The 19,746-nt window shown below is 45.5% G+C and overlaps 1 protein-coding gene across 1 annotated transcript in view; it reads right to left on the minus strand.

Annotated features, from left to right (window-relative positions):
- The window catches only part of SLC30A9 (solute carrier family 30 member 9), a 36,463-nt gene extending 23,615 nt beyond the window's left edge, over positions 1-12,848 (minus strand). The window contains exons 1-9 of the mRNA XM_081332479.1: positions 12,365-12,848; positions 10,687-10,854; positions 8,405-8,458; positions 7,562-7,661; positions 6,529-6,621; positions 5,310-5,392; positions 4,799-4,857; positions 1,963-2,030; positions 951-1,053 (exon numbers count right to left, since the gene is read on the minus strand). Of these exons, the coding sequence (XP_081188605.1) occupies positions 951-1,053; positions 1,963-2,030; positions 4,799-4,857; positions 5,310-5,392; positions 6,529-6,621; positions 7,562-7,661; positions 8,405-8,458; positions 10,687-10,854; positions 12,365-12,461 (825 nt within the window). The 5' untranslated portion in view covers positions 12,462-12,848. The remainder of the gene's footprint in view (positions 1-950; positions 1,054-1,962; positions 2,031-4,798; positions 4,858-5,309; positions 5,393-6,528; positions 6,622-7,561; positions 7,662-8,404; positions 8,459-10,686; positions 10,855-12,364) is intronic.
- Positions 12,849-19,746: the final 6,898 nt, after the last annotated feature.

Here is a 19,746-nt window from a genome sequence, read left to right on the forward strand (position 1 = left end):
TCTATTGCTAAGCCAGAGGTTGTTAAAAGTGAATTTCGCCCCATTTTACGACTTTTCTTGAAACAGTTGTTAAGTGAATCACCGCAGTTGCTAATTTAGTAACACCGTCGTTAAGTGAATCTGGCTTCCCCCACGGGCTCCGCTTGTCAGAAGGTCGCAAAAGGGGATCACATGACACACACACACCCTCCAGGACATGGCAACCGTCACAAATATGAACCAGTTGCCAAAGGTCTGAATTTTGATCACTTGACCATGGGGGAAAAATGCTGAGACGGTCGCAAGTGTGAAAAATGTCCGCAAGTCTTCCCCCCCCAACACCGGTGCATTTGTAACTTTGAACGGTTACTAAATGAACTGTTGTAAGTTGAGGACTACCTGTACGTTGTGGGAGACAGAATGGAGCTGCGGTCCAAAGATGCAATACCATCTTTGGTGAATCTTAGAATTGGAAAAGAGCTGTCCAATCTCTTCTTATAAACCTCCGGTGATGGAGGACTCACAACTTCTGGTGGCAAGCTGTTCCACTGGTTGATTGTCCTCCCTGTTAGGAAGTTTCTCCTTAATTCCAGGTTGCTTCTCTCCTCGATGGGTTTCCATCCGCTGTTTCTTGTCCTGCCCTCTGGTGCTTTGGATAATATTGACCCTCCCACCTTAATCTTTGCAAACAATCCCCGCATGTTCGTTGATGTACAACAGATTTGAGGGGGTGCCGTGCTGAGCTCAGCTGGCATTAAAGTGAAACATCTAGAAACGCTGATCATGATGGTGGTCATGTTCCCTAGTGGGCTGATGAAACATCTGCAGGGGGGAAAAAAACCCCACCAAGCTGGGATTCCCCCGTTCAAGCCAGAGCTGCAGATGTTCCGTTCCTTTGAAAAGTCAAATAAACCGCTCGCTGCATCGCATCCCATCCCCGAGAAAACACGAAAGCGTGGCCTGCCACTTACCTGGTTGCACGTATCTGCTAAGGAATGTATGGCTTCGGAGAACATGCTCGCAGAGCCCGTGTAAACCCAGGCCAGCAGCTTGAAGAAAAAATTCAAGCCGTTTCTGTGGGGGGGAGGAGGAAGAGGAAACTCTCGTCACCGCTTTTATTTTTATTTTCTCCGAGGCACCGCAAAGCTCAAGTGCGCACGGCCACCCTTTCCTCTTGCGCTGACTTAACGGTTAACGAGATTGGCGAGCTCCCTTAGGCTGCTCGCCGAGCCGTGCGGTCGGGGAGGATAAACGTGTGTGTGTGAACTATCAAAATGCCGCCTGGGCCCAGGGCACACCTGAAAAGCCTCTGAGCCGCAGAAATTCAAAATACGCTGCAGCTTCCAAAGTCCCAGCACTGTACAAAAAATCCCTTTCCATTTTCTATCGCTTCTCCGAGTTTGGCACTGGGTCTGCACCAGCCTTAACCAGATCTCCGGTAGGCAGGTTGCAAAAAAAAATATGGAAAGAAATCCGGGCCGCACCGCGACTGTATTACGTGAGGGAAAGAACACAGGGGCACATGGGGAATATTCTAGCCCGCAATTGTTCCCGCTTTCCAAATCCCTTGCACGGGACTTTTCTCAAAGCACCGTTTTTTCTTAAAATAATCCTAGGGAAGCAAGTCAACGATTTGCAGAAAAATACTTCAATTAGTCCGAACAGAGCGGGAAGGGACCTTAGGGGTCATCCAGTCCAACCCCCCTGCTCAAAGCAAGAGACCTTTATGCCTTTTCAAAACAGGGGGCAAGTCTTCAACTCTCTGGAGCTTCCTGGTCCCTTTTTAATTACATAAAAATTGCCTTAGGCTTTTACCTTTTAAGCTTTCCTTCTAAACTAAAATTCTGATTTCCGATGCAGCGGTACGCAATACATCATCACACAACACAATAAAACAGGATTAAGCTTTTTCAGCGTCTATGTTTAAGAGGCATACACCTAAAGAAAAAAAAAGAAAGGAAGAAAGAAAGAAAGAAAACTTACATGCAAATAGCAACCATGACCACTTTTCCTGGTCCGCTCAGAAATATAGCTGAGGCACGGGAGCGCGGCTAAATTAAAGACACAAGCATGTAGTTTTAAGACAAACTACACGCTTCTCTGCATGTATTTCATCAACAATGCAATGTTTGTTATACACAAATGATTTCGGACGTCTCCTACTTTAAGCAAGCGTGTACAAACGAGCGTCTGTTGATTAGCGGTTAGAATTTTAAAAAAAAATCAATCGGATCTACCCCTGAAAACGATGGTTCTGGAGGAAAAAAAAAGCAGCAGCCAACATCTTAGAAGAGTTATTTTCTCTTACAAGGAGTAGGTCTTCTGACAGGGACCCCACCAACTCAACCGAGCAAAGGCATAGAATCTATGACTCTCCCTGTCCACCAGGCATGGAAGTTTGTGTGCAAACATCTTAAAACGTCCTACGTGCCTTTACTACCACCAGGTGTTTTTATGAATCGGTCGAGACACGAATTGGCTAGCAGGCATAGTAACCGTGATTTTGTAACAGGGGAGTCCCAACTTATTCACAAGACTGCAAGGAAACGCGGCCAGGTCCTTGTGCCGCACGCAAGCTTGTCATTCCCTGCAAAACAAGTGGAACAGGAAGCCCAACAAATGGAGAATGGCCAGTCGTGAGTTAAGTGTTACTTTTACTGAAAGAGGATGGGAGCTGGGTTCAAGAGGAGTCCAGAGGACTGCGAAATACACATTCAATTAAAGAGAGAGACAGACAGACAGAGAGACACACACACACACACACACACAGAGAGAGAGAGAGAGAGAGAGAGAGAGAGAGAGAGAGAGAGAGAGAGAGAGAGAGAGAGAGAGAGAGAGAGAGAGAGAGAGAGAAACACCCGGTCAGATCTGCCATCTCATTGCTTTTGCTTCGATGGCATCCTGCCATAAAAAGGAGGGAGGGAAGGAATAAGGGAATAAACATAGGGAGGGGGGATGGCAGGAACCAGAGATGCCAACCTGGGACAGATCCAAGGACCCAAGCGTGAGAGGGGAATGCAAGAGGCGCCAAACTTTAGGACCATTACCCCAAACAACTGGACTGGACCCCGTTGGGGAGATTTACAAAAGATCCGAGAGGGGAGGATGCAGGAGAAGGGGAAAACACTGGGTTTACGCAGGGATATTCAGATCTGGCTTTCCTGCGACCACCTTGGCTTCGGTAAAAGTGATACCTGTCGCTACAAATGAGAGTCGAGGATCATTCTTTCCTAAATGCCCACGCTGGGACAGACCTGACCCGCTGCTTAATTTGGACAAAGCTACTGGCCAAGCCCTCAAAAAAAATAAAATCCTGGCTGTACTTATACCCTGCAGACCAGATCATTCAATCAGCTGCGGCTAGAGGAGTGTCCGGCCTTGACAGCTTTTAAGAACCCGTGGACGTCAATTCCCAGAATTCCCCGGCAAACGTGGCCGGCTGGGGAAATGCTGGCGGTTGGAAGGCCACGAAGTCTTAAAAGTTATCCAAGTTTGGAGACCCCTGAACGCAGGCAATGATCTCGTGTAGGCGAGTGTGGTTGCAAAGGGTGGCTTGATACAAATCATCGCTTCGGAGCCCAGGCCTGCGTTTAGCCACTGAGACCGTATGTATCTATGTATGTATGTATGTATGTATGTGTGTATGTATTTGATTTATATACCGCCCTTCTCCCAAGGGACTCAGGGCGGTATACAGGGCAATTAAGATATAACATACAAAACTTAAAAATAGATTAAATTAAATTTAGCCCCAAACAAATAAATTAAATTATGAAATTTAAAACCCCACTCCCTCAGTCCAGGCTGGCACGCTCGAATAACCAGGTTTTCAGGTCACAGCGAAAAGAGCGAAGGTCGGGAGCCGTCTGGAGCTCAACAGGGAGTTGGTTCCATAGGGCAGGCACCCCCACAGAGAATGCTTTCCCCTGGGGGCCGCCAGCCAGCACTCCCTGACCCACGGCACCCTGAGGAGACCCTCTCTGTGGGAGCGCACGGGGCGATGGGAAGTTGACGCCGGCAGAAGGTGCTCCCATAAATAATCCGGACCCATGCCATTTAGGGCTTTGTAGGTCATCACCAGCACCTTGAATCTCACCCGGAGGGCAACTGGGAGCCAATGCAGCTTGCGGAGAAGAGGCGTTACATGGGAGTATCGGGAAACCCCCATCACAACTCGCGCGGCCGCATTCTGCACCAGCTGAAGCCTCCGAATGGTCCTCAAGGGCAGCCCCATGTAGAGAGCATTGCAGTAGTCTATTTGAGAGATCACGAGCGCATGAGTGACTGTACGTAGGGCATCTCGGTCCAGGTAGGGCCGCAACTGGCGCACCAGGCGAACCTGGGCAAAAGCCCCCCTGGCCACAGCTCCGATGTGATCTTCCAAACTTAGCTGTGAGTCAAGGAGGACGCCCAAGTTACGGGCCCTATCTACGGGGGGTAACACCTCACACACACCCCATAGTTAAAGATGGAATAGGCTGGATTGCCCGAGATGCTGGTATGTACAACCACTCGGTCTTGTCGGGATTAAGTCGAAGCCTTAATAACCATCTTGCTCTCCAGCCAGGGAGGTGAGTGTTGTGGGAATTTTGAAACTAGGATAGCAGGAAGGAGGGGCCGACTTTTGCCAAGCAGGGAAGGAAAAAGCAGAGGTAATTATTTGGACTTAAAAAGACAATTATTTGGACTTTCACGCTAAGCAGAGACGGTAGAAATTATTAAAGGACCGCACGCCTTATGGTTACACCGCTATTCGCACTTAGAAATTGGCCACGAGTAGGTATTTTACAACCAACGTTTTTTTTTAAAAAATGTTCACCTTAGTTTCTCCTTGGAAATTCCTGTATTCCCTCAACAATTTCTGGCTTCTAAATAATTCTGTAAAAAAAAGAGAGAGAGAGAAAGATGGGTTAACAGCCACTGCCATGGTCAAGACGACCGGAAATCAAAATATTTACGGATGTTAAAAATGACTATCCACTCCAAGCTTAAATGTCTTTAATGGAGAAGAGCCAAAATTAAAGTAATGGTGCAAAGAGTGGACTGGTCACCCAGAAAGCGATGTAAAATACTATTATTATGTGAACAAGGCTACAGTTATAAAGAAATTAGAAGAAAAATTGGCTGAAACTTAACCAAAGGTGGCATTTCTACTGTTACACTTTTCCCAAAAGGGTTTCCACAATATTGGCCACTACTGTGTCTCCGTTTCCAGAAGATCTTAGGAGCCACGCATAACCCCTCCCACCCACCCAATTTAATTAAAAACACCACCGGGTGTTCCTCACAATCAAAACGACGAAGCCCTTCCAAGTGTATTTTACACTTACTTTCCATGTATTCCCTATCGGCTTCTTTGCGTCGTTTTTTCTCCCGCGCAAGAGCTTCCGGGCTGCCCCAAACTTCTATAGACCTATTTTTTTAACAAAGTTGGGGGCGGGGGTAAGAGAGAAAAGGTATAGATCTGACTTGCCAACACTTGTTGAAGCATACAAAAGAGGAAGACGTGACATGCTCTCTGGGAAAACGAAACACACGGATGTACAAGTTGAGACATTTACCTGAGCTAAGGAAATACGACGTTAACCGAGCTAAGCTAAGGGGAAAAATAAGGGGTGGTGTTTGTTTTTTACTCTTCCTGAATTCAGCCCACATTATGATTCAACCAGGTTTCCTCCCACGTGCTGCCATCCAGATGACTTGACTGGTAGGTTGGGAGCCGTCCTGCAATTTATTGGGCTCACAGCAGATTGAACACAATTAAACCGTTCAATATTTCCCCTTAGGTGTCTTCATTAACAATGACAGGTAAAGGTAAAGGTTCCCCCGCACATGCGTGCTAGTCGTTTCCGACTCTAGGGGCCGGTGCTCATCTCCGTTTCAAAGCCGAAGAGCCAGCGCTTGTCCGAGGACGTCTCCGTGGTCATGTGGCCGACATGACTGGATGCCAAAGGTGCACGGAATGCTGTTACCTTCCCACCGTAGCGGTCCCTATTTTTCTACTTGCATTTTTACGTGCTTTCGAACTGCTAGGTTGGCAGAAGCTGGGACGAGTAACAGGCGCTCACTCTGTTACGCAGCACTCAGGATTCAACCCACCAAACTGCTGATCTTCTGATCGACAAGCTCAGCGTCCTAACCCACTGAGCCACCGCGTCCCTTCTGACAATGACAAGAGACACACAAATCTGCGACAGTCACAGCACGAGCCGTGCTGTCTCTTTAAGTGCTGGGGGGGAAAAAGTGAAGTGCAAAAAGGGTTGTTTATGTGGTTTAGCCAAAATGTCTGTTGACTGGTTAATGGTTGGGAAAACACAAATTAAACAGCAGTTAAACACAAATTAAACATTGCCCGTTCCCACTAAGCCACAAGTGGGGGGGGGGGGGAAGAGTCTTCAACACTCTGATTTAATTGCCTGAAGAAACCACAATTAAATGAGAATCAAAGCTGACTAAGTTAAAACAGTTTACCAGTTAATTAGCAAATCGTGCAAACTCTACAGGAAAGTGTTAAGAAATTAAATTGCTACTTTTCAAACAAGCTCTTACTTAGCTTCCACTTCTGATCTCAAAAATACAGTGAAAGCTTCTGTGTCATTGTGAGGGCTTCGCCGTTTGATTTTTCGAAGCTGGTCAAGATCACTGTGGAAGGAGACAGACAAAAAATAAAAAAAATCTTGAAAGAAGAAAAGCAGAGATGATAAAGGCGGCAACAAGTTCATCATCTGGAAGGCGCGTCCGTTTTACAGGACCCCAGTTATGACAAAAGCAGGTTGCTATCGAATAACAAAAATGGACTGCTGGCCAAACACTTTGCAAAATATTATTGATGGCTGGCTGGGAAATTCTGAAGTCCACAGATCTTAAAAGTTGCCAAGGTTGGGGGACCCCTGTTCTAAAGTATGATTACTTCTTATAGTAGCATGTTGGAACTTTTAGGGGTTTTCAAGAAACCTCATTCAGATTTTCTGTGTAAGAATTGTGCCTGAACAACCCTCTCTTAGTGGCATAGGTCTTTAAGCTATTGGCAACCACTTCCTAGACCAGGGTTAAGCAACCTTGGCTCTTTTATGACTCGTGGACTTCGACTCCCAGAATTCCTGAGCCAGGGAGTTGAACTCTACGAGTCATAAAAGAGCCAAGGTTGCCTATCCCTGGTCTAGACTGATAAATAATAGCAATCCTAAAATTAAGAGTGTGATACCTCGGTACTCATTGTTAATTGATTCTGGGAGCCACGATGAGTATCAAAACCGATGAATACAAAACAAATTTTCCCCATAAAGGAATAACATAGTGAGTCACAAGGTAGCCGACATTTAGCTTATGCATTGAGTGCCAAACAAACGACGACTACCGGGACACAATTTTCACATCAAAATGCGTTGAGTACCAAATATGATGATTTTTAATTTTAATTAATTTAATTTAATTTTAATTTTTTTAAAGCTAAAGGTATCCCTGAATTTGGTGCCTCTTGTTTGTAGTATGTTTCACCACCCTTTTGTACTGGTAAGGTTGTAGAGTAACTCTGGAAATACACTACGTCGTACAAATTTAATATCTGAAGAGATGAACGTACCTGGACTTAAGGCAAAATTCGCTTATTGCTCTCACGCCAGTGATGAAGTTATTCTTTGTGTACTTTGGTCCATATTCTCTTTTTTTAAGCACAGCTTTCACTTGAAAAGAGAGGAGGGGAGGAAGGATTACACTCAAGAGAGTCTCTGGAGCTTGGAAGACAGAGGTAGCCCTTGACTTAACGACAGCTTGTTTAGTGACTGTTCAAAGCTACAACAGCACTGGAAAAAGTGACTTATGATCATTTGTCAGACTTATGACCATTATATCAAAATTCGGATGTTTGACAACTGATTCACACTTACGACGGTCGCCGTGTCCCCCGGGGTCACGCGATCCTCTTTTGTGACCCTCTGACAAGCAAAGTCCATGGGGCAGCCAGATTCACTTCATAACCGTGTTCCTAACTTGAACAGCTGCAGAGTGATCCACTTAACAACTGTGGCAAGGAAGATCGTAAAATCGGGGCAAAACTCATTTCACAAACTTCTCATTTAGCAACATACAATTTGGGTCACCGAGGGCTACTTGTACTAATGGAACACATTTTCACCTACTGGATTAAACCCAGCCAAATGTGTTCTAATTTGTCACAGAGATTACACGTGACCAGGTTGTAAAACCTGAAAAGTGAACGACAAACCGAAAGCAGATTCTCAGTCGGTAGCGAAGTGGGCGTGAGGGTTTATTACCAAGCAAGAATGGGATTTGTTTAAGAATAAGTTGGATTCGGAGTATGAATGCCCTTAAGTATGAATGCCCTTAATACAGACTACGATCTTTGGCACGTGATTCTAAGACCAGTTTAAACATCTATGCATGCCCACGGAAAGACATCAATTACCTTTTACTTGAATTGGTTGCTGTGGGAAAGGAATTTGATTGATAGCGTCTCGGGCTGGAAAAATAAAAACACAAGAGTCACATCGTTGTGTTTGCGTCGTGAGAAGAAAACAGGAAGACATTGGCATTGCATTATTTGGCAAATGGAACGGACAAGGCAGGAAGCCGTTTCAAATTTGCGACATAAATCCTTGAAAAGTTTTTTCTTTCCCTTCACGGCCTAGCAAGTCCGCCATTCAAATTTTAACTGATTCCCTTCCCACGGAAAAGGTCCTTTATATTGTAAGGACACAACAAAAGAAACTAGTTAGCATCCTTCTCGTGAGTAGATTGTGCTATTTTGTCTTAGTATCAGAAAGAAAGGAAATGAGAATTCTTCTAGCTCTATTGCATTCTAGGCCACAATTCAGTCCAAGCTAAAAACTAGAGAATAACACTGGTTTTACTGGGAGTAAAATGTATCCCAGATACACGATCATGCATTTTTAATTACCAGCATCAGCAATACTGTATTGAGTTATGACCTCAGTAACAAAGTTGATAGACTGTGGCTTTATTCCCTGGAGTTGGACACCTGCCATATATCCGCTACCAGTAAATGGAAACTAATTCCACTACCAAATTAAAGACATTAGAATTTGCCTTCTGAATGGAAGACCGTGGCAACAAAATATCTTTCTGTTAATAAGAAGCATGCTTGACTCATGGCATGAATTAGTAAAAAAAAGAAAAGAAATACAAACAAAAAAAACCAACTTGATTTTAAGACAAGAATTTCTCCTTGAACTCGGAGAAAATAGGGTGGACAACAATATCAGAATAAACTTTTCCATTGAATAAGCTAAACAGAATAGACCTGAACGTAAACGTTTTTATTTGCCCCAATACACAGTAGCAACTTGTTGAGCGGGCGTTCCCAATACAAATAATATTTTTAAAAAGCTAAAAGTTGTCTAAAAGTTGTTTTCTGTTCCTATGGTCTTGTCTTTGCAGCACTAAAACTACAGTCACATGTTTTCAACTGGGAAACCAGAGCTAGAGAATTATTGGCTGCCCTGTCCCGTCCCCCCCCCCAACATCCCCCAGACGAACTGTACAGTTCCCGTTGCCTTAGGAAAGCTCAAAACATTCTTAAAGACTCATCTCACTCCGGACAGTCTTTTTTTTTTAACTATTAACCATCTGGCAGACGGTACAGGATACTAAAAACAAAGACAAATAGGCTGAAAATAGTTTTTATCCCAGAGCTGTAACCATATGAAATACTAGTGTATAGTGCAACACTGAAGTGCGATATTAGGAGCAGCGCAATGGTGAATAGAACATGAAGGATGTGTGTGTATATAATGTATATTTTTATTTGTGGTTTTTACATGTGCGTAGCGTGCACTCTGCACAGCACTTAATTTCGTTGTGAGTTATATAATGGCAATAAAGATATTCTTTTCTAATTCTATTATTCTATTCTGTCCTGTCCTATTCTCTATTCTATTCTATTCTATTCCTATTCCTTATTCTATTCTATTCTATTCTATTGTTCATTTCATTATTCTATTCTATTCTATTCTATTCTATTCTATTCTATTCTATTCTATTCTATTCTCTAATTCTATTCTATTCTATTCCTAATTCTATTCTATTCCATTTCTATTCTACTCTACTCTATTCTTCATTATTCTATTCTATTCTATACTCTTTCTATTCTATTCCATTCTTGTTCATTGTATATTCTATTCTATTCTATTTTCCAATATCTATTCTATTCCATTCCATTCCATTTTTGTTCATTCTATATTCTATTCCGTTCTATTCTATTCTGTTCTAATTCTATTCTATTCTATTCTTTAATTCTATTATTCTATTCTCTAATTCTATACTATTCTATTTCTATTCCTTATTCTATTCTATTCCATTCCATATTCTATTCTACTCTATTCTTCATTATTCTATTTCTATTCCATTCCATTTCATTCCTGTTCATTCTATATTCTATTCTATTCTATTCTGTTCTATTCTATATTCTATATTCTATTCTAATCTAATCTAATCTAATCAGCTGGAGACCTGCTGGCTCCTGGGGCTTCTGCCCAACTCAGACAATCCTGCCTTTGCAGCTGCCTCTCCTTCAGCCTTGGGTCACTTCGGCTCATTCCCTTCCTCCGCTACACTTCTCTAGGACCGTCACATACCACCTGCCACGTGGCAAAGTACTACAGGTGGTATGCGTACCACCGGTTGCAAAGCCCTGCCTTAAATGCAGGCCGTGAACGGGAGTGAACCTACCAGCTGCCATCTTCTGCGCAACGTCTTCTGGAGAACTTGCGTCGGGCGTTCTTGTGCTGTTTTTCTGATCATTGGAGGAATAAGCTCTGACTTGACTTGAGGGACGAGGCAGGCAGCTACTTGGCAGGATGGCCATGAGTCTCCCAGCTTTAATGGGAACTTGCCACCCTGATGGAAACATGAAAGTGGATGGTAGTTTTAGAAGGCAGAAGAAAACCAGAGTAAATAAATACTAAAGAATAAAAACCAGCTGAGAGGACATAACACGGTTATGATTATTGAAGTGTTCGCTATATGGGTTTACCAAAGGACAACAGAAACCTTGCAGAGAAGAGTCAAAAGGATATTCAAACGACACTGAGCTTTCCCCAAATGGATCATTGGTTATCATTAAAACTGATACGCCACAAAGAAAGCGGCAGGTCTGGGCAAAGGAAATTTTTAAAAAAGCCAAGAGGTACCAGGTAAGGCAGTGTTGGATCTCACCTGCGATTAGGAAACAATAAACGTCGCCATCGCCAAGCCATTTTGTGGCAAATTAAAATATTTCTCCAAAACTAAGTTGATCTACTTCAGTGGTACGTCCCCCCAAATTCCGCTCATCGCAATTACTTTTATTATGCTCGCGAGCGGGATGCGGTAAAGTCGGCTTCTGCATTAAAGAGCGTTATTTAAACCTACGAGGCAGGTTTGCAAAATAATAAATAAGGTGCAGGATAAGATAAATCTTTATCTTAAATAAAGAGAGCACGGGGGGGGGGAGGCTCAGCTAATCTCAATGTGCTGGTACTTACCTTTAAAGCCCTACATGGCTTAGGCCCGGGATACTTCCAGGACCATCTGCTGCCGGGAACGAATTCCCATCGCCCAGTACGCTCACACAGAGAGGGCCTCCTCAGGGTACCGTCAGCTAGGCAATGTCGGCTGGCGACCCCCAGGGGGAGGGCCTTCCCTGTGGGAGCGCCAGCCCTGTGGAACCAGCTCCCCCCTGAGCTTCGGATGGCCCAAGATCTCCAGTCCTTTCACCGCGGCCTCAAAACACTCCTTTTCCACCTGGCTGACCTGGACTGACAGGCATTTTAATTATGTTTACAACTTTAACTCTAATCTTTAATTTATTTCAATTTTAAATTTTAATTTACTGTACAGAGACCTTTATTTTTTGTTGTTGTTAGCCGCCCTGAGTCCCTCGGGAGATAGGGCGGGATATAAGTCCCATTAATAAATACATGAATAAATAAATAAAATGTACACATGTTGTACTTTGACAATAAAGGTTTATTTATTATTTATTTACTTATTATTGTCACACATCAAAAATAAAATTTAGTTGCCCGCTCTCCAAGTGAAACACATACATGACACACACCTAGAGCATACTACATGCAACGTATGTCCGAGATGGTATAGGGTTTCCTGCCTGGGCTAGATGACCTTCAAGGTCCCTTCCAACTTTATTTTTATATTATTATTATTATTATTATTATTATTATTATTATTATTATTATTATTATTATTATTATTATTAATAATAATAATAATAATAATCACCACACACCCCTACATATACATATACACATATTAGGCGATAACTGGGCTTGATTTTCACTTCACACCAACAAAGCCAGTCAGAAAAGCCCGCCGGGCCTGGGAGCGTCCCCTCACCGGCCCCACTCACCGGGGCAGACCGGCGGGTAGCGGCCCCGCCGCCGCAGCAGACGCAGCTGGTAAAAGCAGCGCCATCCCCTCCGCTGAGCGGCCAGAGCCGGCAGCATCCTCCCGCGCTCGGGCGACCGGCGAAAGGAGAGGCAGGCCGGCGGGGAAGGCGCCTCATGGGTGACTCCGCGCCCGCCCGGCCCTCCGCAGACCAGCAGCCGCCATCTTGGGAAGGCGGAAGTCTCCGAGAAGCCGGATGTGGAAGGGGAAAAAAAGAAAAGAGCCTGTGCCGCTCTGCGCTCCTCTCCTCTATGATCTTGCCTTGAGGGTTAAGGCAGCGCGGTGGAGCGCTAACACGCTGCGGGTTTGTTTTTTTTCTACTTTTCTTCCTCCCCCCTTATCGACTACGTCATTTCCTGTTTGCGGTGACGTTGCGGGCGTAACCATCTTCCCCTGGGTTCACCTTGCGGGAATGCTCCTCCCCGTTTCCCCTTCCCCCCCCCGCTTGAAATGGGACAGCCCATTTTTTTTTTGCCTGCACTCATAAATGATGCTCTGGAAAAACCAAGTTAAGTCTTGGTTAGTTTGCCCCCCAGGACGAAGCAGGGTTGTAGATTGGCCAGGGAAATTCCTGGGGTTGCCCTGGAAATGCGGCATCCACAGAATCACCGGCTGAGCTAAGAACTGGGGCTGGTTGCGCGGTGCCCAAATGGGCAGATCATTCCTTTTTGCAGCATCCTCCATGCTTAATTTGGAAGGATGATCCTCCTGACCAAGGACGGGGGGGGGGGGTTTCCTGGCTGGTCCCCGAGCTTGGTTTGTTTTCTTGCAGAGGTTTCAATGCTGAAAAAAAGAAGGTTCTGCATTTAGGCAGGAAAAATCAAATGCACAGGTATAGTATAGGTCAGGGGTAGGCAACCTCGGCTCTTTTATGACTCATGGACTTCAACTCCCAGAATTCCTGAGTCAGCTATGCTGACTCAGGAATTCTGGGAGTTGAAGTCCATGAGTCATAAAAGAGCCGAGGTTGCCTACCCCTGGTATAGGTGGTACCTTGCCCGATAGTAGCAACTGCGAGAGGGATCTCGGAGTCCTAGTGGACAATCCCTTAAATAGGAGCCAGCCGTGTGCTGCAGCTGCCAAAAAAGCCAACACAGTGCTAGGCTGCATTAACAGAGGGATAGAATCAAGATCGCGTGAAGTACTAATACCACTTTACAAGGCCTTGGTAAGGCAACACTTGGAATACTGCATCCAGTTTTGGTCACCACGATGTAAAAAAGATGTCGAGACTCTAGAAAGGGTACAGAGAAGAGCAACAAAGATGATTGGGGGACTGGAGGCTAAAACATAGGGAACGGTTGCTGGAATTGGGTATGTGTAGTTTAATGAAGAGACGGGTGAGGGGTGACATGATAGCAGTGTTCCAATATCTCAGGGGCTGCCCCCAAAGAAGAGGCAGTCAAGCTATTCTCCAAAGCACCTGAAAGCAGGACAAGAAGCAACGGATGGAAACTAGTCAAGGAGAGAAGCAACCTGGAACTAAGGAGAAACTTCCTGACAGTGAGAACAATTAACCAGTGGAACAACCTGCCTCCAGAAGTGGTGAATGCTCCAACACTGGAAGTTTTTAAGAAGAGACTGGCCAGCCAGTTGTCTGAAATGGTATAGAGTTTCCTGCCTGAGCAGGGGGTTGGACTAGATGACCTCCAAGGTCCCTTCCAACTTATTATCAGTGCTAGAAGAGAGTGGGGTTTCTGGAGAGGAGGAGGACTGTGGGGGCCTTGGTGGGCTCTGAGCTGGGTTGCTTTCTTACACACATTTCAAGACCCAACTAGGTAACGTCATCAATGCAAGAAGAGATTAGGGTGTGTGGAGAGGAGGAGGAGTTGTCCATCCAGTTGTCCAGTTGGGTACTGAGTGCCCTGCTAATAGTTACGGCCAGATGTTTCTCTATGAAGTGGCAGGTGGGCAGATGAAATTGCCTGTGGGTGACCTTAAAAGGTGACCGTAAGAAAGGCTGAGCGCTAAAGAATTGAGGCCTTTGAACTACGGTGCTGGAGAAGACTCCTGTGAGTCCCTTGGACTGCAAGGCGATCAAACCGGTCGGTCCTAGAGGAGATCAACCCTGACTGCTCTTTAGAAGGCCAGATCCTGAAGCTAAAACTCAAATACTTTGGCCACCTAATGAGAAGGAAGGACTCACTGGAGAAGAGCCTCATGCTGGGAAAGATTGAGGGCAATAGAAGAAGGGGACGACAGAGAATGAGGTGGCTGGATGGAGTCAATGAAGCAGGAGGCGTGAGCTTCAATGGACTCCAGAAGATGGTAGAGGACAGGAAGGCCTGGAGGAACGTTGTCCATGGGGTCGCGATGGGCCGGACACGACTTCGCAACTAACAACAACAACCTTAAAAAGAGGTCCCAGGGAATGTTACGTCCCCATTTACTGGTCAGCTGGAAGAGATGAAATCAAGTCCGTGCCGGCAGTAAGCAATAAGGGGTCCTAAGAGGTGGAATGCGAGATCGAGACGAATAAAAAGCTCGCTTACGTTCAAAAATGCCGCATTGGACCTAATAGGAAGCTGTAGTTCCAAGGACCACCTTTGAGTATCTCACGGAGGGTGAATTGTGTGTAGTATTGCACCAGAGGGCAGCATTTCAGAATAAAAAAAAGGCAAGCCGGGTGCGAATCGACGCATCCCTTTCTTTGAACAATTTGATATTCAGGTCTGCTCCAAAGCAAAACGCCTGAACCAAGGTAGTTGAACTAAATTCATACTTTTCACTGGCTGTGAAGGCGGAACGTTGGAATTCATCTTGTGGCTTGCGACCCGACTTGCAACCACGGAACGCCTGTAAGAATGGCTGCGAATTCAAGAGGCCGCAGAGCGGAATATCTAACACCAGGTCCTGCAAAACAGCGAAGGCTCGAGTCTGCTTTTCGCACCTTGCAAATGCAGAGGCAATAATACAGGAAGGATTTGTAATTAATTGTTACCCAATTCATACAGGCAATCCTCGACTCACAGCCCTTCATTTAGTGAATGTTCAAAGTTGCGACGGCCCTGGGGGGGGGGAAAGGGGACTTATGACTGTTTCTCACACTTACGACCGTTGGCAGCACACCCCCCCCAAGATCACGTGATTGAAATTCGGACGCTTGGCACACCGGTTCCTATTTAGGACGGTGGCAGCGCCCCCGGGGTTACAGAATTCCCCTTTTGCGACCTTCTGACGGGCAAAGTCGATGGGGGAAGCCAGGCTCATTTAACAACCGGGTTGCTGACTTCACAACTGCGGTGAGTCACTTCACAACTGTGGCAAGAAAGGTCGTGAAACGGGCAAAGCTCAGTTAACAGACGTTTCGCTTAGCGGCGGAAATTTAGGGCTCAGCTGTCGTAAGTCGAGGACTGCCTGTACGGTGGGTGCTTGCCCGCATGCACACCTCGCAGGCTGGTCTGGAAGCCGGGCTAAGTGTTGCCATTCTAAACGGGCCTGGGGCAAATAGGTGGGCCCATGGATGTGTGTGCAGTCTGCAACCCTTCTGAATCCAAGGGCCGAAGTGGGGATCGCAATCGGGTTTGGACCCCCCCCCTCCGTAAAAGCAGAGAGGCGACAATCTAGGAGTTGTTGTTAGTGGGGAAGTCGTGTCCGACCCATCGCGACCCCATGGACAACTTTCCTCCAGGCCTTGTGGGATCAATTTAATTTGTGATAAAATAAATATCCGACACGCAAAGTGTCTGGAATGAAAGAGGGTCACAATAAATGTACAAAGTGGGGGGTGGGGGAAAGAGCGTTTTGCCCGATCGCTGGAGAGAGGCCCGGGGTATTCCCAGCCTTCAAGCCATTCAATTTATCATTTTTGCTGATTTAAGCAGCCACTCCAAAACCAATATGGAACTCAGCACTTATTTTCACAGGTACCGGGGGCATGGATAATTTACTGCGGTGATCCAATTTGTAAATCAGCAGGGGCCGCTAAACTGCGGCATTTAAAAAAAGGAAAAAGAAAAAAAACCACGCGAATCGAGCTCCTTTTTTCCTTCGTGTCAGCAGGCTGAGATGATTATGTTTATTAGATTTCTTTGAAAAGGTTTCACATTTTCTCAAATATGCAGGAGAACTCTTCCCCCCCCCCCCATACCCGCCTCTTGAGGCCAGCATGAGCATTTGGCGCTCCGGTCCTTGGAAGACAAGGAAAATGATGAATTTTTCAAACTTATTTATTTTCCTAATTTATGCTCAGCCCGAGATGCAGCAACAATCTGCTACCTAAAAAATTACTGTTAGTAAGGGCAAGACCAACCTCTCTGCGCGCACACACACACAAAAGGAATATATATAATGTAAGCCAACAAAGCTAGTCTAACTAACTTTCAAGGAAGGAATAAATGCCGCCTGCCTTGAGTTGCAGGCCATCTTAAAAAACCTCGGTAAGAGTGGATGGAGCTAAAATATTTGGATTATTTCTGGAGACAGTTGAAGAAGTGCCCGAAGACCCTTTTTATTTCTCCTTCGCCTAGTAGTTTTCCAAGGGCAAAACTAATGCTTTAATTTCCCCCACACCCCGCAAGGCTAACACATCCATTTTGTCCTTTACAGCTCAGTGGTGATGCCCCCCCACCAGTGCTAATGTATCCATCCACCATCAGGCTTCAAAAGCCATTTTTAAAAAATGTGGTAGGTGCCTTTTTCAGCTGGGTAATAAAACGAACGGGAATCGCAAGGTCTTTCAGCAGCAAAGCTGCAAAATACACAACGCTCAGTCCCTGGGTGTTTATTTTTCCCCCACTAACAGCTAAGCCAAAGAATGAGCGTGGGCTGAAGGTCTAACTGGCACCCACAAAGTGCTAATAATCCTTTTTAATCTTTTTTTTAAAGGCTGTTTCAGAATTCCAGAATCACACAATTTGGCTTACGCAGATGCAAATCGGATCGAAGTCGGCTCACGACATTTCCACGCTAGCCTTATCGTTAAAATGTTTGCTTTATCGCTGCAGCCATTTTAGGGTTTCCCCCCCCCCCAAAGTCAAACCAGGACGGAGAGAATAGAAGGAAATCTCAGCGTTCATGCACCCTTCTAAGCGGCTTCTTTATAAATCAATGAGCAAGATCCCAGTTAAACGGATCTCAGCCTCCTTTGGAAACGTAGGAGTACTTTTACCAGAACAGGAAGATTTATGAGTGAGCAGCGTACCAGATTGCCTACGACAAGCTAATGTACGAGTTTAATCAAAATGGCATTCGTGCTGTACTCTCCAAAAACATAAGAAGCATGTGTTTTAAAACAACTGCATCGAATGTAAATGGTTTTAACGCATCAATGAAGGCAAAAGTCAAGACACTGAATTATGAAAAAGCCCACCAAGAAATCGGTGTATAAGTAATACCTAAGCCAAAAGGGACACGGTGGCTCAGTGGGTTAGGACGCTGAGCCTGTTGATCAGAAGGTCGGCAGTTTGGCGGGTCGAATCCCGAGTGCCGCGTAGCAGAGCCTGTTACTCGTCCCAGCTTCTGCCAACCTAGCAGTTCGAAAGCACGTAAAAATGCGAGTAAAAAAATAGGGACCACGACGGTGGGAAGGTAACAGCGTTCCGTGCGCCTTTGGCGTCTAGTCATGCCGGCCACATGACCACGGAGACGTCCTCGGACAAGCGCTGGCTCTTCGGCTTTGAAACGGAGATGAGCACCGGCCCCTAGAGTCGGAAACGACTAGCACGCGTGTGCGGGGGAACCTTTACCTTTACCTTTAAGCCAAAATCATTTTTCCATCTTAAAATGCAAATCCTTAGGAGGGGGAAAAAAAAGGCAGGGGATTTGGGCTTCGGAGACAAGTCAGCAGACAAACTAAGGAAGAGAGCTAAAACATTGATGGACATGGAAGATACGTCAAGGCTAGTCCCTCATTCGGACCTCTCTCCTCCTTTAGCTCATGACTGCCCCAGGGACACCCACCGAACGGCCAAGATTAAAACGAAATGGTTCATCAAACACCTAACACGGTTGCCCTTACGGACCAAATAAATTAACCTTCCCTTCGTATTAAAAATTGCAGCATGGCAGCAGCCATTTTTTGAGAAGCCCTGGAGGGCCGTAGCTAAAGCTTCGGGGGTTCACACGTTGTACTGGCTCTTTTGCTAACATCCTGCTCTCATCTTCCCTTTTTTTTTGCCCCACGCGTAGGGTTATCCATGCATTCCCTTGGAAATCCATCCCATAAATTCAGGGATTCCCAAGAGAATGTCTACCGGGCTGTGTCAGATCCCAATGAGTAAACTGTCAGCTTAAGGCAAGCATCTAACCCCTGGGAGAAATGCCAAATTTAGACGAAACGTGAGTTCCATGATCAACCCAAAAGTCACAGCGAGAAGCTAAAAGTACTGCTGAGAACAATGCAGGCAGACCCTCAACTTACGGCCACAACTGGGCCCAAAATTTGTTGCTGAGTGAGACGTCTGTCAAGTGGCTTTTGTCCCACTTGGCAGCTTTTCTTGAGCGAATCACGGCAGCTGTTAAGTTCCTAACGACGGTTGTTGAACGAAGATGGCTTCCCTGTTGAGTCTGCTTGTCGGAAGGTCGTGAAAGGGGATCACGTGGCCTCCGGGGGACACAGCAAACCGTCGTAAAGTGTGAACCAGTTTGCCAAATGTCTGAATTCTGATCGCGGGACCATGGGGACAAAAAATGGTCAATTTTTTTCAGCGCCACTGTAAACTTGGAACGGTCCCTAAACAACTGTCATAAAGTCGAGGGCTATCTGTGTTTAGTTCCTACAGTAGCCAAACAGATGCCTAGGAAGAACTCACAAACAGGATGAGCCAGACTAGGGTGTTGTGTCACCTCCATTTGGGAGAAAAGTGTCACTGTTCAGCAATTTCAGCATTAAGCCCATGGGGTGGCTAACCCTTGCATGGCTGTTGATTCTCCACCTGTACCCAAGGATAGCGTTTCTCAGCAAAAATGATCGGGAGACGAGGCTAAAACATATAAGGAACGGTTGCTGGAACTGGCTATGTCTAGTTGAATGAAGAGAAGGACTAGAGGTGACATGATAGCAGTCTTCCAAAATCTCAGGGGCTGCCCCCCACCCCAAAAAAGGGAGTCAAGCTATTCTCCGAACCACCAGAAGGCAGAGCAAGAAATATGGATTTAAACCAAAGAGAGAAGCAACCTAGAACTAAAGAGGAACTTCCTGACGGTGAGAACAATTAGCCAGTGGAACAACCTGCCTCCAGAAGTTGTGAATGCTCCAACACTGGAAGTTTTTAAGAAGAGACTGGACAGCCACTTGTCTGAAATGGTATAGGATTTCCTGCCTGAGCAGGGGGTTGGACTAGATGACCTCCAAGATCTATTCTATTCTATTCTAAATTCTATTCTATTCCATTCTATTCTATT

Source organism: Vipera berus, assembly GCF_964194415.1.
Source record: "Vipera berus genome assembly, chromosome: 7".
NCBI classification, from domain to species: domain Eukaryota; kingdom Metazoa; phylum Chordata; class Lepidosauria; order Squamata; family Viperidae; genus Vipera; species Vipera berus.